Genomic DNA, 24,738 nt, shown 5'->3' on the forward strand with positions numbered 1-24,738 from the left:
TGAGCCCGGCGCAGCGCGGAGGCGGGGAATGCAAAGAAGCGCGCACAGACGACGCACGCACGCACGCACGCACGCGGGGGCGTGGCCTAAGGTGGTGGTGTGGGGGAAGGGTAGCCGCGCCGCGCGTGCTAAGGGTGGCCGGCATTTCAACCCTAGAGATAGGAAGCGGGAAAAAGGGTAGAGTTGCACGCTGTCTAAAACTTCTATTTCTGCAAAATGAGATATAATAAGTGGGAGAAAGCAGCGCTGGCCATTGGGTCAGCTTTCCCCCTGTGTCTTCCTTAATGAGGCAGGGTTTCCTCAGCCTTCAAAAGGCGTATAACGGCCGGAGCATAGGGCGCTATCTCAAAAGGTATTTCTAAAAATTAGGACGGAGACTTTGGAACTCCCTGCCTCTTGATATCAGGCAGGCGCCATCCCTGTATTCTTTTTGGAACAAAATTAATAATAAATAAATAAATAACATGTCTATATCGTGTGGAGGGAGGGGGAAGCTGTGGCTTACAATAGCGCTACAGTGTAGTCCCCAGTTCATATTTCAGGTTAAAGGAGATGTTGGCTCGGATGTACAGTGAAACAACAACAACCATGCAGTAGGCCCCTTGGACTGAAACAAAAGTCAGTCTATTCAAAGTTTCCCCTGCCCTGTCCAAGCCCAAATACAGTGCTTGACCACATGTAGAAATATTGTGCCCCGTCAACTAGCATGCAGACAGACACATCACACCTTCAATTCTGCAATTCTAGGCCTGGCTACTCAGAAGTGTGTGTAAACGACCACAGCATATACCTGTGTGTGTATCTACACCAGCACATTTCTTTTTACTCGAAATAAGTTCGGAGAACACCATATCCTATTTGCCTACCGCCTTTTGTTTCTGGTTGGACACACTGCCCCTGCCCAATCACAGCTATGCTGAAATTCTAGATTTCCCATTGTCTTCTGTGAGCAGCTGTTACTTCTGCTTCAGAGGAGCCGGAAAAAAGAAGAAACCAGGAAATTCCACCTTCAGACCACAGATTCTATGACTCATCCTCCTCAAACCCCTTGCTTTGTGCAACTGTTTCGCCTGATGAAGAGGGATGGAGATTTCGATCGCTCCCTTTCTGTCTCAAGAACGTCCCACTCTGAAGGCCTTGGCCTCAGCTTGTAGTCAGAGAGGATAGAGCTGTACCATCTTGAGCCCAAGTTTGGATGACTAGCTTTGCTTCTGAAATATACTCGGAGTCAAATATATACATATATACATGGGCCCCACATGATTGGCTAATTCCAGGATTCTCCTGTGGGCCAATCAGGTTGTGGATTTACTTCCACCTGGAGCTGGATTGGGTGGCTCCTGTGGACCGATCAGACTGCTACATTCTGGATCCTATTGTTCTAGGACCAATCAGACTGCTGCATTCTGAATCCTATTGTTCTAGGACCAATCAGGCTGCTGCATTTTGGATCCTATTCAGCTCAGTACATAACAGCTTCGCTGGCCTGGGAGAGGGATAAACAGCAGCAAGTTTATCTCCAGGAAGCACTTGTGCTCAAAAGCATCGCTGCCTCCAAGTCTGAGCATAACCGTTGTTGCTAGTAGCCACTGCACGTCTTATACCTCTGACTTGTCCTCCTGCCTTGCTCTCCTATTCACAGGACAGCAGCTGAACTTATAACCATCAGAGAAGGCAGAGTCGTTGATAGGCATGCCTGGGCAAAGATCTTGCCAGACCAGTTCCTGTGCTCATGCTAATTCTAGATCATTCGCCATCAGGACCATTTCAAGACTGTCACTAGTTTGCAGGTGGAGTTATGTGACCCAGGAGCCATCCGGAGACAGCCCTGTATAGGAAAGCTTTTTTAAGTATTTAATGTTTTATTATGTTTTTATATATGTTGGAAGCCACCCAGGGTGGCTGGGACAACCCGGTCAGATGGGCAGGGTATAAATAATAAAATTATTATGGAATAGGATGTCCCTATTTTCATCGGAGAAATGTTGGAGGGTATGGTATGCTACCTATGAACAGCTGCCATGGGAAATTGTCCTGAAACAGGGTCAGGGAACCTATGGCCCCTGCCAGCTGTTGTTGGACTACAGCTCCCATCATCCCTTGGGGCTGTTGGAAGCCCACCACAATACCTGGAGGTTTCATAAAAGAAACAGTCGTTTTGAACCTTGGCCTTCAGGACAGAATGATGTGGTAAGCCTTTTCCCAGAGAGAAAGCAGATTTTTTAAAGCTGCAATGCTAACATGCTTACTAATAGGGACCAATGCTGAAGTTGTTTACATGTTGCTAGGGAGTACATCTTAGTACACAGTCTTACTACCTAGTACAGTGGTACCTCGTGTTAAGAACTTAATTCGTTCTGGAGGTCCGTTCTTAACCTGAAACTGTTCTTAACCCGAGGTACCACTTTAGCTAATGGGGCCTCCCGCTGCCGCTGCGCGATTTCTGTTCTCATCCTGAGGTAAAGTTCTTAACCTGAGGTACTATTTCTGGGTTAGCGGAGTCTGTAACCTGAAGCATCTGTAACCTAAAGCGTCTGTAACCCGAAGTACCACTGTACACAGCACGGGTGGCGCTGTGGTCTAAACCACAGAGCCTAGGACTTGCCAATCAGAAGGTCGGAGTTTCGAATCCCCGCAACGGAGTGAGCTCCCATTGCTCGGACCCTGCTCCTGCCAACCTAGAGAATCGAAAGCACGTCAAAGTGCAAGTAGATAAATAGGTACTGTAGGCTGAGCCTAGTCCATGCCAGGGAATCGTTGGCCCGCGTCCTCAGATCCAGAGAGAGAGTAAAAGAAAACACCAGGAAAGATCCTTCTTTGGAGGAAAGCAGTTTTATTCTCTGTGCACAGGAGACAGCCAGCAGAATAATTTCTGGAAGACTGACTGCCCAGAAAATACGCCTCTGCAGACTTTCTTATACCTTGAGTAGGCTCTCTCCCTCCTCCCCACGCCCTCCAGAAACTTCCCCAATCAACTGGAAAGTTTTCAACTTATTTTTAGCATGTCTATAGCCCTCTAAACAGCCCTCCCTATTGTTCCCTATAGTGTCTTTCTAAGCGTCCTGCATCCCCTCGTCCCGCCTCCTCCTCCCGTCTCCCCGTATGTGTCCTTTTTATCTTGCATTCCTAAGGTAAGAAAGCGAGGCTATTCTGCAGGTCTAGCTATTTCTAGTCTCTGTCTTATCTTGCATTCCTTCGAGGGGCCTTTTTTGCAGGTGAAGTTATTTCTAGCTCAGAAATTGACTTAGATCCAAGGTATAGAAGAATATGAAGATCCTTCTTAGGTACATATGAAGATCCTTCTTAGGTACAAGGTACAAAGTATAGAAAGCAAAGGTACAAAATATAGAAAGCAAAGGTACAAAATATAGAAAGCAACCCTTCCCTCTCCCTTCAGTACCGCTCTGGTGGGAAGGTAAACAGTGTTTCTGTGGTTCGCCAGAAGCAGTTTAGTCATGCTGGCCACATCAACCAGGAGCTGTACGCCTGCTCCCTCAGCCAGTAAAGCGAGAAGAGCGCTGCAACTCCAGAGTCAGCCACAACTGGACCTAATGGTCAGCGGTCCCTTTACCTTTACATCCTATTAGATGCACTGGGCTGACACCCAAGGAAGCATGCAAGAGTTTGTCATTGTGCTTTTTAAAAATCTACGCTGTGGCCACAGCCTTAGGAACGCAGGCTTTAGCAGCTTCATGTTCCTGTGAGACTAAGGTGGAGGAGGGGAGGCTCGCAGCTCCAGGCAACTTGCCAACCTACTGTGGCAGTATGCACAGAAGCAGGAACAATAGCTCTCTGCCCAGGGTCAGTCCGGGAGAGGGAGACTGCCTTTGCTGCAGCCATAGTACAAACAAAGCAAAGCCAAACTAGAGAAACAGAGGAATGATATAAACAGAAAAACACACAAACTGCCATGCATGAGTCTGTGTGCTTGTACTTTTGTGCAGAGGGCCTAGAAAAAAGTGAAAAGGGCAGATTTGTGCACCAGATGAAGCTACAGGAAACTTTGTCTCTTAAGTTTATCTAAAGCAGATCCCGTTGAACAAAACTGGACAGTAAAACAATTCCTCCACAGTGGTACCTCGGGTTAAGTACTTAATTCGTTCCAGAGGTCCGTTCTTAACCTGAAACTGTTCTTAACCTGAAGCACCACTTTAGCTAATGGGGCCTCCCGCTGCTGCGGCACCTCCAGAACACGATTTCTGTTCTCATCCTGAAGCAAAGTTCTTAACCCGAGACAATATTTCTGGGTTAGCGGAGTCTGTAATCTGAAGCGTATGTAACCTGAAGCGTATGTAACCTGAGGTACCACTGTATTAGGATCAACTAAAGTTCACAGAGCAGTATATGTGAAGTTTCAAGTTCCGCAGAACTGTTCCCTGGATTGATTATATTTTATGAGCAACTGATGAGCAACTTTTGAACACATTATTATTATTTAGGACACTTACATCCTACCCATCATGGAACGTAAAGGAGTACATACATAAGGGCAGTGCTTTTTTCGGGGGGGGGGGCACATACCCCTAACATTTTGTGAATCTCAGTTTGGCCTCATTGAGGGTCAGTATTTCAATATGAGTAGGAAAATGAGAGTACCACTAAATATATATTTTTTAGAAAAAAGCACTGCATAAGGGCCATGCCAAACAACCTTTTTCATTGTGCATTCATGATTATTTGTGCTCATGACACTATCAGGATGGTTATACTCAATGCCATTTTCAATACTGCTTGCTCATGAAAAAGTTCCAAGGTGGACATACTACAATCAGTCAACGTTCTGCAGCTTCCTTCTGATATTCTGTAATATTTCTTAGCACAAATGTCCAGTATTTCTCATTTTGTTCTGCCTTTGTGGTGCTATGGCACACGTCTGCACCACGGCTGAAAATACACATTTTCCAAATCTGCTTTGTCTGCTGAAGCACTCCATGGTTCCACACCTCTCTTAAAAAGGTAAAGGTAAAGGACCCTTGACAGTTAAGTCCAGTCACGAACGACTCTGGGGTTGCAGCGCTCGTCTTGCTTTATTGGCCAAGGGAGCCAATGTTTGTCCACAGACAGATTTTCCAGGTCACGTGGCCAGCATGAGTAAGCCACTTCTGGCGAAACCAGAGCAGAGCACGGAAACGCCATTTACCTTCCTGCTGGAGCGGTACCTATTTATCTACTTGCACTTTGATGTGCTTTTGAACTGCTAGGTTTACAGGAGCTGGGTCCGAGCAACGGGAGCTCACCCCATCACGGGGATTCGAACTGCTGACCTTCCGATTGGCAAGCCCAAGAGGCTCAGTGGTTTAGATCACAGCGCCACCCGCATCCTCCCCACACCTCTTATTTTTGCTATTTCCAAATATTGTTGTGCAAGAACCACACTTATTTCCCTATTTGTATTAAAAGAGTTTAAAAGACTCTCTCAAGGCGAATCTTAAAAAATGTAGTATAAACATGACAATTGGGAAACACTGGCCTGCGAGCGCTCCAGTTGGAGAACAGCCTTTACCAAAGGTGTCATGGACTTTGAAGATAATCGACCTCAGGACAAAAGTGACAAACGTGCTAGGAGGAAGACACATTTGGCCAACCCTCACCGTGATCAACTCCTGTCCAGGAGCCTATGTCCCTACTGTGGAAGATCGTGTGGCTCCGAGTGATCGCCAAATAATAATTTCAGATATAGAGTCATATTGCTCATTTAAAGCGCATGGACACACATGTAGGCAGGCCTACATATAACATGTTGTGGTAATCTAACCTAGAGGTTACCAGAGCATAGACAACAACAGTTAGTCTGTCCTTGTTGAGATAAGGGCACAGGAGCACTCTGGGAGTGGAAGGCGGCACCCCCTATTTACTCCTGAAAGTAATTAAGTAATTATTCCTTGCTGTGTCCAACACAGCCAGGTGCAACAAAACTAGCATGGACCTGATTTCTTTGTGGTGCTCTGTTTTCCCCCTGAAACTCTTCTCCCTTCTCCCCCCTCCCCCCTTCTCCTGGCTCAGGAAAAGCAGCCAAGCAAATATCTTTCTGGAAAGGCTCGCGCATTTCTGATTCAGACCAGTTGCATAACAAAGCCATTTATGTACAGCTGCTGCATTGTTTGTGTCTGGTGGAATGGGTAACCCTTGCGATGCAGAGCGGCACCCTCACTGGTCCCTGGGTTTCCCAGGTGACCAAGAATTGTCACCCAATGGGAAAGGACATAGGGTAGCCCAGCTTCTGAAGGAAGGACTGTCTAATGAGCGTGCACCATCTAGTGGGGGGAAGATGCTCTTTCCATCTTTCTCCAGGCTGGTCTCCACAATGCGCTTCTTTGCATGCGTTATTATTAGCACAACAGTTAGCACAACAAACTTCCTACATCCAGGGCCTCTTTTCCCCTCCCAGAGCTACAGTCCTCAGAGTGCTTTAACAGGCAACCCCTCTTCCCTGGGAACTGTAGCTTCACTGGGAAATATAGGGTCTAACAGCGCCCAGCACACTAAACAAACTACAGCTCCCAGAATTCTTTGGGGGGGGGAAAGCCATTTCCGACTCAGGAGGAGAAGGGGTTGCGGGCAAAACCCCCTCCCACCTTCGCGGGGGCTGGCCCTTTGCCCCCGCGAGACGAGACCCAGGGAATTCCCGGGGCGTGCCTCCCAATCGGCCCGACAATCGGCGGGCCGGAGGGGGCGTGACCAAAGCCGTACTTAAGGCCAGGCACGCCCCGGGATCTCCCTCTTCCCCTCCTTTCGCCAGCTGTGAGGTTTTTCCCATCCCACCCACCCTAAGGCTCTTAGGCTTAGTCAGGTACGACCTTGCTATGGACTCCGGTTGGTCGCCGCAAGGGGCCTGGTAGGAATTTTTCCAAGTTGGCACACTTCCTGCCTTTTGGTTTTTTCGCCTACCTCGTAGCAGTCGTCACAACTTCCTGGTATTGGCGGTTAGGCATTGGCAGGGGTTAATTGTTATGCAAATGGACGGGGGGAAGGAACTGCCATCACCTTCCCCCAATGGAAGGGGTAGTCCGTTAGAGGACTCCGGGGGGCGTTGCCTTGTCCGAAACCTGGGAAGGTAAGGGCCTCCGGCACGCCCCCGAGCGGTGACACCCGTGGGATCCTAGTTGGCGTACAGGACCCCCACGGCTTGTGGGCAACCCCTCCTGGTCACCATGCCGGGTAGTCGATAGGTGCCAATGCCTAAGGCCAATACCTTCAATTCTCTAATCAATAAAGTTGTGGCCTTTTTACGCCCATTAACCTTAATTAACGTGTCCGTGTCTTTATTTCATATGGGGGAGGGGACTTGCCACGCAAGCAATGACTGCTTAAAGTGGTATCACAATGCTTTAAGCATAAGTATGGTGCAAATGTGACCTATCTTTCAGGTGTAAGTGTTTGAGGTAGGATTGGTTAATTAGGATGAGTTGACAAATTTACTGCTGCTTGTTAGCTGCAAGTCATACACTTGGGGTTTTTGCTTTAAAGTACTTCTGAGTCAGTTGTCTTGAATATTTAACCAACAAAGTAAGGTAAAGTTCTCTTTATATACAGGGATAACACAACTCGTTTTTTACAGGCAGTAGTTTTATAGTATGTTTCAAAAAGTAATTTGTGGTGTACTTCTCTGTAAATTCCTTTATCACCTAGAGTAATCTACTGAAGAAAGTTTATTTTACATCTTTTATTTTACAGTTTATTTTACATCTTGGATTGCATTAAAAACACAGTGAGCATCTGTAGGAGTTTCATATTGTTATTTCTAAGTTTGGAAATGTTTTTTGCGATATAATTTTAGTCTAAATGTTTTCATTACGAGGTGGGTTGTTATTTTTCTCCTGCGACATAAGTCTATTGTTTAGACATATATGGTGGGTAAAACTACTAACATAGGTACCTTTTAAACTCCACAGTTGTTACCCCGTATGTTACTTGAATCACCTTAATTATTTGGGTAATATGCGGTGCAATGTCTTTCAGCTTTGAAAGAGTGCAAATATCAGCATAAAGACTTTTATCAGAAACTCAAGTCAAATGAGAGTTTAATAATGTCTGGATAATGTAAGTGGGATCTGCAACGAAATGTTGCAGCATGAAGCACTCTAGCTATGCTTTCTCTCCTATGACTCTCCATTCCATTCCCTACCGCACCTTGTTTTCTGTCTATCCTACCCCTAAAAGCCAGTCACTGTTCACTGAGCATGCTCAGTCCCCACTGGGCTGCTTGACCTTTGACTGTCCTGGTTTGGGCAGATAGGGAGTTTCAGTTCCTTGGCTCTTCATTTCTAAAGATATTTTTGTGCTTCTGCAAATCTTTGGGACCCCCTGATTGTTTAAAGAATTTGGTAAAAAGGTAATGGTTATGAGAAGTTGGTAAAGAAGATTTAAGTTTTAAGCTCTAAGGTTGTTTCTATAAGACAAAACGATAATAGAGTAAGGTAACGCAATGATAAAATATTATGAATTATGGATTTAAGTTTTAAGCATTAAGGTTTTTATATAAGATAAGATGATAATAGAGTAAGGTAAAGTAATGACAGAATACTATGAACTTTGAAAAAGGATTTGCTGTGACAATTATTAATCAAGATACAAGAGATGGGAGGAGGAGGAGGTCATGGAAAGAAGGTAATGGAAATTGGATAATTTGAAAAGGATGGTTCTATTTTTCTTCTTCTTATGTTTTTGTGTTTTTTTTCTTTTTTTGTAATTTTGTCTTTTTGTGTGTATTTTTTATAAAAAAAATTCTTTTGTTTTAATAAATATCATTAAAAAAAAACCCCACAAATCTTTGGGACCCCCTGAACCTGGGGCAGGGCTGTAAGTCGCCAACAGAGCAGCTGCTTTGCCCATGCAGGACTTCTTAGCAAGCTTTGTGTATCAAAATCCAGAGGCAGCAGGCTTCAAAGTGGGGTCAAGGCAAACACCAGTTACTGCATGGGGCAATTAGGTTTTGGTCTCAGAATCCAAGAATAGAAGCAGAATTCTGGTGCAAAGTGAATATTTCTTTAAAATCTTTCCGCTGCTGAAATGTCACTTGGCAGAGATGCTAAAGGGGCAAAGGGCTGCCTTCTTTAGTTTCTCTTCTAAAGAGGAAGAAGAGGAGTTTGGATTTGATATCCCGCCTTTCACTCCCCTTAAGGAGTCTCAAAGCGGCTAACATTCTCCTTTCCCTTCCTCCCCCACACGAAACACTCTGTGAGGTGAGTGGGGCTGAGAGACTTCACAGAAGTGTGACTGGCCCAAGGTCACCCAGCAGCTGCATGTGGAGGAGCGGGGAAGCGAACCCGGTTCACCAGATTATGAGTCTGCCGCTCTTAACCACTACACCACACTGTAAAAGGAGTTGGGCAGAGCCATCTGTTGGCAAAACTGATTAATCTAACCCAGGGGTCAGCCAACGTTTTCAGCAGGGGGCCAGTCCACTGTCCCTCAGACCTTGTGGTGGCCAAACTATATATTTTTTTGTGGGGGGAATGAACAAATTCCTATACCCCACAAATAACCCAGAGATGCGTTTTAAATAATAGGACACATTCTACTCATGTAAAAACACACTGATTCCTGGACCGTCTGCGGGCAGGATTTAGAAGGCAATTGGGCTGGATCCAGGCCCCGGGCCTTAGTTTGCCTACCCATGATCTAACCAACTGAGTTATCTATATTTTGCAATGGCTCCCTGTTTGTGAGAATATTCTGAGTTATCTATATTCTGAGTTATCTATTATCTGTATTCTGTATCCTGCATTTTATAATAATAAAAATAATAATACACAAAGTCCCAGATTCTTCCTCTGGTATCACCAGGTAGGGGCTGCGAGTGTCCCCTTTCTTGAAATACCAGAGAGCTGCTGCCAGTCAGAGTAGATTCTACTGAACTAGATGGGTCCAAGGGTCTGATTCAGCATAGAGCAGCTTCCTCTGATGTATCCCTGTTTGCGGTTGGTGCTGTTTTGGCTATGTAATGAACTAAGTGTACTTGGAGAACTGAGCTGGCTATCAGATATATACGACCAGCTTTCATTTTTTTAAAGGAAGGGCAAAGATAGCTTGAAAGCAGTTGCATATATGTTATGTTGTGTCAGAGTATGGGTCCCTCTAGCTCAGTATTATCTTAAACTGGAAATGGCTCTCTCAAGATTGCAGCCATTCTCCGCCTCACCTGGAGACACCAAGGACTGAACCTGGTGCCTTCTGTATGCAAGGCAGGTGGACTACCACGAAACTATGGTCCTGCCCCAGAACATGAGGGCTAGAACTCAACTTGAGTTTTTCTTTTGAGAAGAAAAAATGTATTTTGGGCACAGGTGTCTGTGCCAGAAGCACTGGTTTTGTAAACTGCCGTATTTTTCGCTCCATAAGACGCACCTGACAATAAGACACACCTAGTTTTTAGAGAGGGAATTCAAGAAAAAAATATTTTTAAAGGGAGCGCGGAGCAGAGTCTGTATGCATCCCAGGCTCTGCTCAGCGCTCCCTTTCACAAGCCGCGTTGAGCTCCACACGGCTCGTGAAAGGGAGCACGGCTCTTGGGGGCTTTTCCGGGAGGTGGGGAAAGGGACTGAGGGGCTGCCCTCTGTCCCTTCTCCCACCTCCCACAAAAGCCAGCAAGAGCCGCACGCTCTTTAAAGGGTGCACGGCTCTTGTGGGCATTTCTACGAGGTGGGAGAAGGACAGCCCATCAGTGACAGCAGAGCGTGTGTGTGACTCTTGGGGGCTTTTCCCGCCTGCCTCCCGCCTGCATTCGCTCCATAAGATGCACACACATTTCTCCTTATTTTTTTAGGAGGGGAAAAGTGCGTCTTGTGGAGTGAAAAATACTGTACTGTACAGGGTTCCATATACAGCTCTATCTGTAATTCGAGATACAACAGACACATGCCCAAAATGTTGTGATTCCATTACTCAGTGCAAATCATAGAATTGTAGAGTTAAAATGGGCTCTAAGGATCACCTAGTCCAGGAATGTGCAGCTGTCCCATACGGGAATCAAACCCATAACCTTGATTTTTTTGGGTACTGGTTTCAATGTCCTTGCTTATGATTTCAAATATGGCAGATTCAACACAATCATCCCTGATGTTTTCAGAAGCACTGTTAGATACACCGTGGATGGGAATGCTCTTGCTTGATCCCAGTTTTGAAAATAAATGTCTCCATTCTCTTTTGGTGGGTTTTGGAATTAAAGGAAGAAAAAGCCATGATGGAGCAAACTCTGACCTGCAAAGAATGTTTTGCGAAAAGCCACATGGGTGCAAAACAGCTTACCAAGAAAACAAGTAAGTGCATTCAGGTTGACATGGACTTGGAAGAAGAACCCTCAAGCGGAAAGAGAAGCTCTCCAGATATACTTGACCCAATGGAAGCCACGACAACATCTCCGTCCTCTGAGCACTTGCAGTCTAGCCAGCTTTCAACTGCACATGCCATGCCCAGAGAGTTCCCGTCTCTGCCTATGCTGCGGCTTCCGCTTTCACCTCTGCCACCCCCTCCTTCCCCTCCTTTGATGAAGGCCACATCTCTGTGCAACAAGGCCCTGCCGTCCTGCAGCGTTGAAGGCTCCACGAAGGCTCAGAGGCCAATGCTGAAAATGAAGCCGTTCAACTGGCAAACGCTTCCCTTAGATGCCACGAAAAGTGAGTACGCTGGCTGTGTTCTACCTCTGCTGCCCACTGTGTAGGGAGAGTGCCATTGCATTCAGGTTCTGCTTGTGGGCTTCCCATGGGCATCTGAGAACAAGCCAACCCAGCCTGATGGGGCTTAAATAATAAAATTATCATTATTAAGATGCTGGACTGGATGGGTCTATGGTCTGGCTCCAGCAGGGCTGTTTTCAAGTGTGTTCTATAATAAACCAGGGGTGGTTAACCTGTGGCACTGCAGATGTTCTTAGAATCATAGGATTGTAGAGCTGGAAACGCTCCATCATTGTGCGTCTTTTCCAGGTGGCCGTTCTCTCTGGACTTCAGCGGTGACCAATGGTGACGAAGCTATAGAGCCTGATTATATTAGCATAGAGCGACTCTTCTGTGTACCTCAGGCAAGCCAGCAGGAGAAAACAGAACCCAGACTGAAGAAGCCAAAGGAGGTACAATAGCTGAGGGTCATTCCCCATAATTTGATGGGTTTTAAGCACTTGTGGTCTCTTTTAGCAGGGCAGGATCTCCAGTGCTGGATTTTGGGCCAGGAGAGGGGGCTGGTTCCCTTGCACAGGACAGCAAGCCAAGAGGGAGCAAAAATTGAGAAGATCCATAGCTGTAAGGATCCATCTGAGGGCACCAAATTTTGGCCTTGCCATGTTACAAAAGATTACCAAAGTCAGCCCCTTGGCATCTCTTAAGACCTGTCTTTTGTTTATACAAATGTGTTTTTAGGATGTGCCTTTTCTGATTGGTTTTTTGTGTTTATACTGTGTTAGTTTGTTTTGGGTCAATTTTGTGAGGAAAGCAGATTAACATAACATAACATAACATAACAACATAACATAACAACATAACATAACATAACATAACATAACATAACATAACATAACATAACATAACATAACATAACATAACATAACATAACATAACAACATAACATATAGCACTATAAAAATGCTGGGAAGTGGGGAGATGGTGAGGAATCTGAAAACAGCTGCACATTCTCTGTGTCTCAGAGCTTTGTTCAAAGAAAGTAGGCAAGCAGTATTAACTTGTTCCTGCTACTAATTTTTTTTAACCATCCCCCTCTTAAACAGATTTCCTTCGTAGATCGAAAGAAAAGTCTCCATCTGAACATAGTGCTAAAGCAATTTAAATGGTGAGAGTTACTTGGTCAATGAAATGCGCTGGGTGGGGTGAGGGGGAGTGATGACTAAACCTGGCCCCCAGCAGCATAAGCAGAATTTCAACATGAGCAAATAAGAAGCCTGGTAGGGCATCAGATCGTTGGCGCAACTATTGTCTAGTCTGATTGGCACTGGCTCTCCAAGGTCTCAAGGCAGAGGTCTTTCCGAGATCTGTTTTAGCATGAGATGCCCCTGAGATGATCTCTCTACTTCCAGTTTGTTTCCTCTCTACCACCAGTAAAAGCATATAAGTATGACAAAAGTTTTTAAGAGGGGCCAAGCTGGCTGAAAACAGCATGGGAAACCAAAGGAGATGACTACGTAAGCCCAGAACTTTCCAAACTTTTCATGTTGGTGATACACCTTTTAGACTTGCATCTTTTCACAATTCAGTAATTCAGTTTTACTAGCAAACCAGAGGTTAAAGTATCCCCTTTCCAGCTCCCAAGGGAGGAGTGCAGGGAGCGTTTGCACAACACACCTACACATTGCAGCCGACACACTAATGTGTCGCGAAAGCTTGGAAAGTTCTGACGCAAGCCATCTGCCAAGGGATTTGTGCTGTGATTTCACTTTGCATGGGCCCTTCAGTAATAAAGCATGTGAACTGGATCCAACTGGTCAACAACACTGTCAAGAACTCTTCCATTTACAGGCATCCCCCCCCCCATACACTTTGGCTTTTGCACAACCGCGAATAGGTGCGTCGCCAGGAAATAAGTAAATAATTCAATTAAAACCTGGAAATTGCGGGAGAGAGCTGATGAGTCCTCGTGGCTTGCAAGCAGACCCTCCCTGGAGCCCGAAGAGGAGGTCAGTGAGGGTGGAGGAAGCCCCAAAGAGACATGAGGCGCAGTGGGGCTTTGTTTACACTGCTCAGCCTCCCCGCATGTCCTCTCACCTCCTCCAGATCTTCAATTCTAGCTGTGGATATTTTTGGATCCAGTATTTTTGATTGAAGAGAGGGTGTTTAAAGGGTGTTTAGAGGGTGCTCCCCACTTGATGTGATTTCACTTATGCACGTGGGGGCCCAGAACGTAACTCCCATGTAAGTTGGGGGGACGGGGCGCCTGTGCTGAGATTTCTTCCTAGCTTTTATGTTTGTGCATCTTAACCATTCCACTTCTTTCCTGTAGCTCGAATCAGCAAATAGCCGACATGATTTGGAAAGGAGACAGGAGCATGTTTGACGAAGAGGCCCTGAAAAACCTAATGAAGCTTCTGCCCAAAAACCATGAGGTATGAATACTGGCTTCCCCCACTATATTAATTTTAGATGTGCTTATTAGTGCACCAAGAAAGTTGTCGTAATTTCCCTGAGCCTGTAACAGCTGAGGCCATTATGCGTGGGTTAATTACATGCAGATGGGAAGATCGGAGGAGGGAGAGAGAAAGGGGGGGGAGAGAAGGGAGTGTCCCTGACCCACCTACTTTTGCCTGTGGCCCCACCCATTTTTTGCCTGTGGCCCCACCCACCACTGGCACACAGAAGAACCCCCAGGGGAATGCAACCCCCAAATTGGGAGTGAAGGTTCTCCACTCCCCACTGTCATCACTGCACCAGACTAGCTTTCTTTCATTCATGGAACCGGAACCCATGCCAGACGTCTTGCTATTTCTGAAGGTTAAGTTAAGAAATAACTTGAGAGTTGTCTCAAAGCCATTAGTCATGCTCTGCAACTATTAAGAGAGCATATTTGGAAGTTGCTAGGCAATCACAAGTGGTGCTCCTGACCTCCCTGGAGCTGGCAAGGCACGTGAGTGCATACATACCATAAGACGAGCCTGCTTTCATCAGGCCAAATGCCCATCCAGTCCTGTTCTCAGAGGCCACACAGTCTGCAAAGCTGGGCATAAGCTCCACAGCGCTCTGCCCACCTGCAATTCCCAGCAAGTTGTATTCGGCGGCATGAGGCCTCTCACATTTTATTAATAATAATAATAATAATTTATTATTTATACCCCACCCATCTGACTGGGTCTCCCCAGCCACTCTGGGCTGCTTCCAACCAAATATCAAAAACAATACAGTGTCAGACATTAAAAACTTCCCTAAACAGGGCCGCCTTCAGGTGTCTTTTAAAAGTAAAATAGTTGTTTATTGCCTTGACATCTGCTGGGAGGGCGTTCCACAGGGCAAGTGCCACTACCGAGAAGGCCCTCTGCCTGGTTCCCTGTAACCTCACTCTCACAGCGAGGGAACCACCAGAAGGCCCTCGGAGCTGGACCTCAGTGTCCGGGCTGAACGATGGGGGTGGAGACGCTCCTTCAGGTATACAGGACCGAGGCTGTTTAGGGCTTTAAAGGTCAGCACCAACACTTTGAATTGTGTTTGGAAACGTACTGGGAGCCAATGAAGATCTTTCAGGACTGGTGTTATGTGGTCTCAGTGGCCACTTCCAGTCACCAGTCTAGCTGCCGCAGTCTGGATTAATTGCAGTTTGAGTCACCTTCAAAGGTAGCCCCACATAGATCGCATTGCAGTAGTCCAAGCGGGAGATAACCAGAGCATGCATCCCCCAAAGGGCTCTGGGAACTGTAGTCCTCTTCTTAATATTTATGTCTTAATTTATAAAATGCTTGTTGCTTCATACAGTTAAAGGGGGGCGGGAACACACTATAAGTGGTTTACAAAAAAAAAGCAATGTAATAGGTCTGGGTATCGCTGCTTGCAGTTCAGAGCCGGTAGTGACGAGTCTTCCTCTCTTTTGTCAGATTGAGAGAATGAAAGCATTCAAGGGCGAAAAAGCCAAGCTAGGAAATGCAGATCAGTTTTATCTGTGTCTCCTTGAAGTTCCCAGGTAAGAGCCGTCTTTTACTTCCCCTTGCCTACAAGTTCTGCATGGCTAGCATAGGGCCGGCTCTACCATTAGGTAGAGTGATGTGGCTGCCTCAAGCATCAGTTTCTTGTGGGGTGGTGCTGGCAGCAGAGAACTGACATCAGGGGATTGTGAGTGAAACGTTTGTGTCACCTAAGTCTTGCACCTCTATTGGAATTACTATATTTTTAACAGTTTGGCTATGTGGAATTGTTTTTAAAATATTTGTATTGTTTTTACATACAGAACTGTTTTTACCCTTTTCTTGTTTTTACATTTGTAAGCCTTTACTGCACCAACAGAATGCTGAGGAAGGATTTGTCCAGTATTTCTTTCCCCTATTTTCCATTCTGAACCATATTCTGTGAACTATCTCAGATCATACAATATATTATTGTCTTTTTCTTTGTCTTGATTTTGGAGCGGCTTGCCTTTCGAGGGCCCAGTTTCTGTGTCCTGTCCCGGCGCCTTGTGATAAAGGGAAGGAAAGACATCTAATTTTTAAAAAAATAAAAATCCTTTCAGAAAATAAAAAACAAGTAAGTTTGCTACCCCCAACTGCTGTGCTAGAGGCCATTGTCCTGTCACCAGTGTGACAACTGCCAATTAAGTCCACTTCTAGAAGTGGATTTTGTTTTGGGGTTGTTATTTTTTTGCGGCGGGGCACCATCTTGTCTTTCAGCAGAAGGGTCTCTTGCCCTAGTGTTGGAATGAAACCACGACAGACGAGTAGCAGGTGTCAAATGTGAGAGGCGTCTGCTGGGGCGAGCCCCGGGAACTCTCTTTTATTGAATATTACGAACATTGCCACAGGTGTGCTTGTGGCTGATTGGTTGATACAAACACAAAGCAACTTGTTGCTGATTGGTTAACATAGGTACAAGGCGGGAATTACATGTAAACATTAATCACTGATAGATTAAAGGCTGGGAAACGAAGCTGGAACTAGACAGGCATGAAACCTCCTAATTAAATTATAACTAAAGATTGATATAGCATGACTAAAACAATTACTAATGATTGATCATAACATGAAAGAATATAATAAGTGGATTCCGTAGATGTGGTCAGCTGTGCATTAAGAACAGGTCATAGTGTCAGTCTAGGGAAATGAGGGAATGTCTTGGTCTTTGGAACAGGTTGTGCAGTGTGTGCAGAAGCAGAGAAAAGCTTATAAGCGAGACTTCCCAGAATGCAAGAGAAAAGAAGCAATGCTTCCCCATAATGCAACAGTTATGTGCAGAAAGAGAACTTCCCTTTACCCTAGCCCTGGGTGTTTGTCAGGGCAGAGCTGTAGGCAGCTGTCCAAGGTGAGCCAGGAAGTGAGTCAGAGCCAAGAAGCAAGGAGGAATTGGAACTGAGAAGCACACTAGGGTTAGAGAGAACCAGGAAGGAGGACCTTGGAAATGAGGGACAAACAGGAGCTGGATTGGAAAGGGAATACGGAGCTATACTAGCGGCAATAAGGCCTTGTTACTCAGGCAACATCCCAGTTGAAACATGAAGTCTTCCATAGACCTTCCTGTCCAGGAGGGTCCAGTGGCTGGCTTGGGTATAAGCAGGACCAGACGAGAGCTCGAGAGTCCATTGCTGATGCTTGAATCGCAGCTCCAGACAAATCTTATTTACTCCTTTTCACCAGCTTTTCCGTGGATGCTAGACAGGGGCAAAGTCTGTTGTCTCCTGGAAATACACCTAGAACAAAGGCATGTATGGTTCATGCTAAATAAGTAACGCTCTGGCTTCTAGAGAAAGCACACATAGGTTAGAAATTACATTTTCAGCTGCTAAGGGTAAGAAAGTTCTGAAATGTGCTGGTCTTCAGAGATTGGGTGAAGCTGCATTGGGGGTTGGGGTAGTAATGCCAGTGGAAGAAGCAGAGTTTCAGAAAGGTCTTTTGGAGACGGTGGAGAACAAAATTAAATTGGGGAGCATTGCTGGGATGGAAAAGTGACACACTGTTATGTTAATATTTTTGTGAACTATTCCATTCTTTGACCTGAATGTTCTAACGAGATCCTAGTGTGGTTTTTAATTGCCTTGTCCATGGCTCCATTTACTAGCTCTGATGATGATGATGATTTTTAAGTAAAAAAATACTGATTTCTCTTCCTAGTTACCACTTGAGGATTGAAGGCATGCTGATATGTACGGAGACCAACATTATGCTGGATCTGCTTTGGCCCAAAGCAAAATTGGTCAGAGCAGCTGCTGAGAGTAAGTGGACTGCAAAATTTAGGAACAAATGAAAAAGATTCACACCATTGGTCTGTCTAACTTAGAATTGTTGTCATTGACTGGCAGCACCTTGTTGGTTATTTTGCAGACTAGTTGCGCTGCAGAAGGTGTGCTGGGGAGACCACAGATTCAAGAAACGCAAAACTAACTTTTGCTAGGTTTTAATAACAAAAACAAAAACTCCTTTTACACTAAATTACAATATATCAATAAGAATGGCCCATCCACCAGGGTACTGAGAGAGCTACATGCTGCTCTTTATATACCATACCCAACAGCTTAATTACCACAACTGAACAGCATCTTAAAAAGCAGAGACATCACCTTGTCAACAAAGGTCCGTATAGTTAAAGCTATGGTTTTCCCAGTAGTGATGTATGGAAGTGAGAGCTGGACCATCAAGAAGGCTGATCGCTGAAGAATTGATGCTTTTGAATTATGGTGCTGGAGGAGACTCTTGAGAGTCCCATGGACTGCAAGAAGATCAAACCTATCCATTCTTAAGGAAATCAGCCCTGAGTGCTCACTGGAAGGACAGATCCTGAAGCTGAGACTCCAATACTTTGGCCACCTCATGAAAAGAGAAGACTCCCTGGAAATGACCCTGATGTTGGGAAAGATGGAGAGCACAAGGAGAAGGGGATGACAGAGGATGAGATGGTTGGACAGTGTTCTCGAAGCTACCAACATGAGTTTGACCAAACTGCGGGAGGCAGTGGAAGACAGGAGTGCCTGGCGTGCTCTGGTCCATGGGGTCACGAAGAGTCGAACACAACTAAACGACTAAACAACAACAACAACAGCAGCACCTTCTATACTGCTTCACAGCTGTAAAACTAGGTCACGTTATTTGCTCTGGCCTTTAAAGAAATACACATATTGTGGAACAATAATGAACCTTCAGATTTAAAGAGACCATTCAACACACCTCCCATCCACATGATCTGTAAATTCCCTTTAAAAACCACAGCCCCAAGCTTCCAATTTTATTTTGAGTTTTGCATCTACAGTGGTACCTCGCAAGACGAATGCCTCGCAAGACGAAAAACGCGCAAGACGAAAGAGTTTTCCGTTTTTTGAGTCGTTCCGCAAGACGAATTTCCCTATGGGCTTGCTTCGCAAGACGAAACGTCTTGCGAGTTCTTGCAAGTTTGTTTCCTTTTTCTTAAAGCCGCTAAGCCGCTAAGCCGTTAATAGCCGCTTAGCCGCTAATAGCCGTGCTTCGCAAGACGAAAAAAATGCAAGACGAAGAGACTCGCGGAACAGATTAATTTCGTCTTGCGAGGCACCACTGTAGTACCAAATGCTGCTCTTGCCCAGACTAAGGGTGGAATGGCAGCATGAGAACATAAGAAGAGCTGTGCTGTATCAGACCAAAGACCCATCTAATTCAGTATCCTCTTTTCACGGTGGCCAACCAGATGCTCTCAAAAGCCCACAAACAGGAGCACAGCAGAACCCTCAGCCTGCTTGTGATTCCCAGCATACTACCTTCAGCAATGGAGGTAGAACTTGGCCATTGTGACCAGTAACCATTGACGATCCAGATTAAATAAATTAATTTGCTCAAGTTACCCAAACAGGTGAAAATAATGCTAGCCGAAAACTCTAATGTCTTTTTGGAGATGCTTTGATTTTTATTTGCATTTTTATAGGACTCACACACTTCGTAGTTCTGTGTAGCTTTATATTTTATCAGTGACTTAATTGGATACCCCCGGTTACTCATCATTTAAAGACAACTAACAATTCAGTTCTAAACCACTGAGCCTAGGGCTTGCCCCATCCCCGTGATGGGATGAGCTCCCGTTGCTCGGTCCCTGCTCCTGCCAACATAGCAGTTCGAAAGCACGTCAAAGTGCAAGCAGATAAATAGGTACCGCTCTGGCGGGAAGGTAAACGGCGTTTCCATGCGCTGCTCTGGTTCACCAGAAGTGGCTTAGTCATGCTGGCCACATGACCCGGAAGCTGTACACCGGCTCCCTCGGCCAATAAAGCGAGATGAGCGCCGCAACCCCAGAGTCGTCCGCGACTGGACTTAATGGTCAAGGTCTCTTTACCTTTAACAATTCAATACAAGAGTACTCAGAAGAACTGCCCACTGAGTTCAGTTTTCAATTGCAACCTAAATATTATTTTCTTCCTGAATTTAAATGCAAGATATGGAGCAGCAGAGGTGGTTTTTTTGTGCAAACTCCAAGTAAAAACGACATTTGCATTCTTCTCTTTTTCAGCGCTTCTTACAAACCGGCGTCTGCCATTGTTCTGCCAGTTGATTCTGAAAGTTGGAAACTTCTTAAATTATGTAAGAAGGTGGGGAGAGTGGGGCAATACCTACCTGTCTCACCTTTTTTTATCTCTTCTTTCCTAACCCTTTCCTCCAGGGAACTTTAGACTATTGTATATGGTCCCCTTCTGCCCCTGGTTTATCTTTGCGACAACCCTGCAAAGTAGGTTAGGCTGAGACAGGAATGGGGAACCTGTTTTACCCCAAGGGGCCACGTTGCCTTCTAGGCGACCCTTGGGGGAGCCCTATGCCGGCGGTGGGTGGGGCCGGGGCAAAAGTGGGTGGAGCAATCAACGTAAACTTTTGCCTTTGTACGGTAGGCTAGTTTATACACACACGTGCTTAACCCCTTTCTATTGTCCATCCAGACAGGGAAGAAAGAGGCATTAGGGGGAATTCAAGGATGCCTTCTGGCCAGGCAAAAACGCTTGTGCCACTGACAGTTGTAGCCTGGGGTGGGTTCCCTGGGCCACATAGAGAGGCCTAGAATCATAGAATCATAGAATCATAGAGTTGGAAGAGACCTCAAGGGCCATCGAGTCCAACCCCCTGCCAAGCAGGAAACACCATCAGAGCACTCCTGACATATGGTTGTCAAGCCTCTGCTTAAAGACCTCCAAAGTAGGAGACTCCACCACACTCCTTGGCAGCAAATTCCACTGTCAAACAGCTCTTACTGTCAGGAAGTTCTTCCTAATGTTTAGGTGGAATCTTCTTTCTTGTAGTTTGGATCCATTGCTCCATGTCCGCTTCTCTGGAGCAGCAGAAAACAACCTTTCTCCCTCCTCTATGTGACATCCTTTTATATATTTGAACATGGCTATCATATCACCCCTTAACCTCCTCTTCTCCAGGCTAAACATGCCCAGCTCCCTTAGCCGTTCCTCATAAGGCATCGTTTCCAGGCCTTTGAGGACTACATTTTGTATACCCACTGCACCTCAGGCCTGATGTTCCCTATCCCTGGGGTAAAAGGTGCTGATAGTGCCCAGGTCACCTAGGAAATTTCATGGGTGAGTAGGCATACCTTTTGTTGTTGTTCATGTACAGTGGTATCTCGGGTTACATACGCTTCAGGTTACAGACGCTTCAGGTTACATACACTTTAGCACAAAAGCGGCATTGCGAGTTACAAACGTGCCTCCCGCATGGATCACGTTCGCTACCCGAGCGTCCACCGTACATAATACAAACGAAGACAACCCAGTTAACCCCCTCTCCCCAACACATTTTAAAAGCGCATTGGATTCAATCAGCCAAAGGCCTGGTTAAAGAGGAACATTTTGTGCCCGGCGCCTTAAAGGTGTATAATGAAGGTGCCAGGCGAACTTCCCTGGGGAGAGCATTCCACAGATGGGGAGCGATGTAGAAAGGGCCCGTTCTCGTGTTGCCACCCTCCGGACCTCTCGAAGAGGAGGAGGCACACGAAGAAGGGCCTCAGAAGGTGATCTCAGGGTGCAGGTAGATTCAGAAGGTAAGAGGCGGTCCGTGAGGTACAGTGGTATCACAGGTTACAGACGCTTCAGGTTACAGACTCTGCAAACCCAGAAATAGTACATCGGGTTAAGAACTTTGCTTCAGGATGAGAACAGAAGAGGCCCCATTAGGTAAAGTGGTACCTCAGGTACAGTTTCAGGTTAAGAACAGACCTCTGGAACAAATGAAGTTCTTAACCCGAGGTACTACTGTATTGCAGTCCTGAGCCGTTTAATTAGCCTTGGAGATTGGTCCAAGGTCACTCAGTAAGCTTTGTGCATGGCTGGGTTTTCATTTTTGCTGTTGCTCAAGTACGATGAGATTCCTCACTTATATTTTATGGATCCTTTAGGGATGGGGAACCTGTGGCCCTCCACGTGCTTTTGGATCCTGTAATCCCTGAATACTGGTTAGGCCAGCCCAGGGCTGATGGGAACTGGAGTGGTCTGGTTCTCTATACCATAATTTGTATTATTGGGCCCTTTCATCCCTTCGTCTTGCATGCTGGTTTAGAGGCTTCTCAAGATACAGTGGTGCCCCGCAAGACGAATGCCTCGCAAGACGGAAAACTCGCTAGACGAAAGAGTTTTCCGTTTTGGAGGTGCTTCGCAAAACGAATTTCCTATGGGCTTGCTTCGCAAGACGACAATGTCTTGCGAGTTCCTGCTGTTTTTTTTCCTCCCCCCTTTTTCTAAGCCGCTCAGCCGCTTATCAGCTAATCCGATCAGCAGATAAGCCGCTAAAAGCCACTAAAAGCGCTAATCCGCTAATCCGTCAATGGGCTTGCTTCGCAAGACGAAAAAACCGCTAGACGAACAGAATCACAGAACGGATTCTTTTCGTCTTGTGAGGCACCACTGTATCTAAATGTCTGTGTGTCTATTACAGTTGCCATCCAGCTGTGATGACAAAGGGGCACGTTGGGTGTGCCTTTTTCTTGGAAGTGTGTGGTTGGCTCATATCACATCTGATCTTTCAGGGGCGTCACAGTGGGAATGCTGGAGGCTTCAGAATCAGCACGTTGCTCAAACTAACAGAGACAAGAGCAAATAAAAACAGCATTACTCTGCTCCATCACATCCTAGAGGTACGGATGCGTTTCCTTCTTCTTTCTTGCACTTGACTTTGATTCTGAGACTCCATTAGGAGCAGTATTGTTTTAAGACAAGACAAAACTCGAACCCCCTTATGAGAACTGATTGCACTTTTTAAAACATCAATTTTATGATTATAAATATGCTGCTGCCTTTTCTTGCTCTACTCACCAACCTGGCCAGGCCCTCCCTTTACACCTGAACACCCCCCCCACCTGCTCCACTGAATTGAAATTTCAGCCTTCACAACATAGGAAAATGGCCAAGTAAACAGCTATTTTCGTGGAGGAGGGTCAAGATATTAACTGATATGCATGAAATTTCAGATATAGCTATATAATCCCTAGTGTCGCAAGATAAGACCTTTGGAGCAGGCATTTTCAAAAAATAAGTATTTTATGAACCGCCCTACTGAACACCCAACGAAGAAAAAAGAAGAAAGCTCCCTGGAAGCTGTTTGGCTTCTGAAAATTGTTCGAAAACTGGATCAGTTACTTCTGGGTTTTCAACATTCGGGACCAAAACGTACAATGCTTTCGGGAACCGAGGTTTGACTGTACACACATTTTAATAAACAAATTCCCCTAATGCAGAAGGTCCCTGGTCCAAACTCTAATATCTCCAGGTAGAGATAACACTTCCTCAAATCCTGGAGAGCACGCCATGACGATGCTGAACTAGGAACCCAATGGCCTGACTCAATATAAGGCTGCTTCCTGTTTTCTCGCGCTTCTAATAATTGGTTGGTGCTTTCTACAGATGCAAATACATGATTACTACTTTTTTCCTGCTTTTTGTTTTGTTTTGTTCTAGGAGGTTGAAAAAAAACACAGAGACCTTTTACAGCTTCCCCATGACCTGGAGTGTGTTTCAAAGGCAGCTGGGTAAACTCTCCTCCCTTCTAACATTTGAAACAAAAAGGTTAATGTGTGTTTGTTAAAGTAGAATTAGAATACAGTCGTACCTCGGGTTACAGACGCTTCGGGTTGCGTGATTTCAGGTTGCGCACCGCACAGAACTAGGAAGTACCGGAATGGGTTACTTCCAGGTTTTGGCGCTTGCACATGCACAGATGCGCCGAATCGCAACCCACGCGTGCGCAGACGCAGTGCGGCGCTGCAGGTTGCGAAAGCTGCGGGTTGTGAACATGCTTCCCGCATGGATCACGTTCGCAACCCGAGTGTCCACTGTATGAGGAAGTGGAGAATTCTGTGGCATGGGGACTGGGGTGGGGTGGGGACACACAGAACTGGGCAAAGGCACTGCCTTCCCCTCTTCTTCCTATTAGCCCAACACAATGTCTAACCAGTTGCGCAGTGGCAAATTCAGAAGTGCAGGGTCCCTTCGTGATAATCACAGCTCTGCCCCTCACAGCCGCACCCCTTCTAAGATTGCACAATAATATTAAAGAGTTGTGTAATAATAATAATAATAATAATAATAATAATAGGGGATGCACTGCAACCATTAATGCAGGTGTTGCCTTTCAGACAGATCTGCTGTTTTCTGTGCATGTACATGAGCAAATGACTTGGAGTGCTCTGATTTCGTCTGTGTTTTCCAGGAAGCTCTGCTGTACGTTGCAGAACTTGCACAGCGTTCCCTTGAAACGGAAGCCCCTTGTGCAGGCATAGGCAAACTCGGCCCTCCAGATGTTTGGGGACTGCAATTCCCATCATCCCTGACCACTAGTCCTGTTAGCTAGGGATGATGGGAGTTGTAGTCCCAAAACATCTGGAGGGCCGAGTTTGCCTATGCCTGCCCTTGTGTTTTCAGCATTCCTAAATGCTTAGCTTTGGAGCACCCTGTGGATGAAAAGCTCCCCTTTCGTGCTGGATGGGGTAGCTGTAGGGCACTGGGGACAAGGACTCTGCAGGGACCCTGCCGAAGAAATGTGATTCCTGTATCCACATTCCACTCAGGTAGAGGACCATCGATAAGGCTCCTTCCTTTGTCTTGCATGCATGATCTCTCTCACCACAAAGACTCTCCTTCTGTGTTTCCCATTGAGAGATA

General features: G+C 45.8%; 1 protein-coding gene and 1 long non-coding RNA gene across 2 annotated transcripts in view; one reads left to right on the forward strand and one right to left on the reverse strand.

Moving 5' to 3' along the window:
• LOC310685923 overlaps window positions 1–24,738 on the reverse strand; it is a 160,487-nt gene that overhangs the window by 106,020 nt on the left and 29,729 nt on the right. The gene's annotated exons all lie outside the window — the stretch shown is intronic.
• The window catches only part of LOC310714032 (inverted formin-2-like), a 30,778-nt gene continuing 8,145 nt past the window's right edge, over window positions 2,106–24,738 (forward strand). Inside the window, exons 1-10 of the mRNA XM_083518875.1 lie at window positions 2,106–2,190; window positions 11,168–11,615; window positions 11,925–12,067; window positions 12,719–12,780; window positions 13,945–14,047; window positions 15,524–15,609; window positions 17,744–17,844; window positions 20,100–20,170; window positions 22,608–22,715; window positions 23,536–23,606. Coding sequence (XP_083375001.1) covers window positions 11,180–11,615; window positions 11,925–12,067; window positions 12,719–12,780; window positions 13,945–14,047; window positions 15,524–15,609; window positions 17,744–17,844; window positions 20,100–20,170; window positions 22,608–22,715; window positions 23,536–23,606 — 1,181 coding nt within the window. The 5' untranslated portion in view covers window positions 2,106–2,190; window positions 11,168–11,179. The remainder of the gene's footprint in view (window positions 2,191–11,167; window positions 11,616–11,924; window positions 12,068–12,718; window positions 12,781–13,944; window positions 14,048–15,523; window positions 15,610–17,743; window positions 17,845–20,099; window positions 20,171–22,607; window positions 22,716–23,535; window positions 23,607–24,738) is intronic.

Source organism: Podarcis liolepis (assembly GCF_965112155.1).
Source record: "Podarcis liolepis genome assembly, chromosome: 1".
NCBI lineage: Eukaryota > Metazoa > Chordata > Lepidosauria > Squamata > Lacertidae > Podarcis > Podarcis liolepis.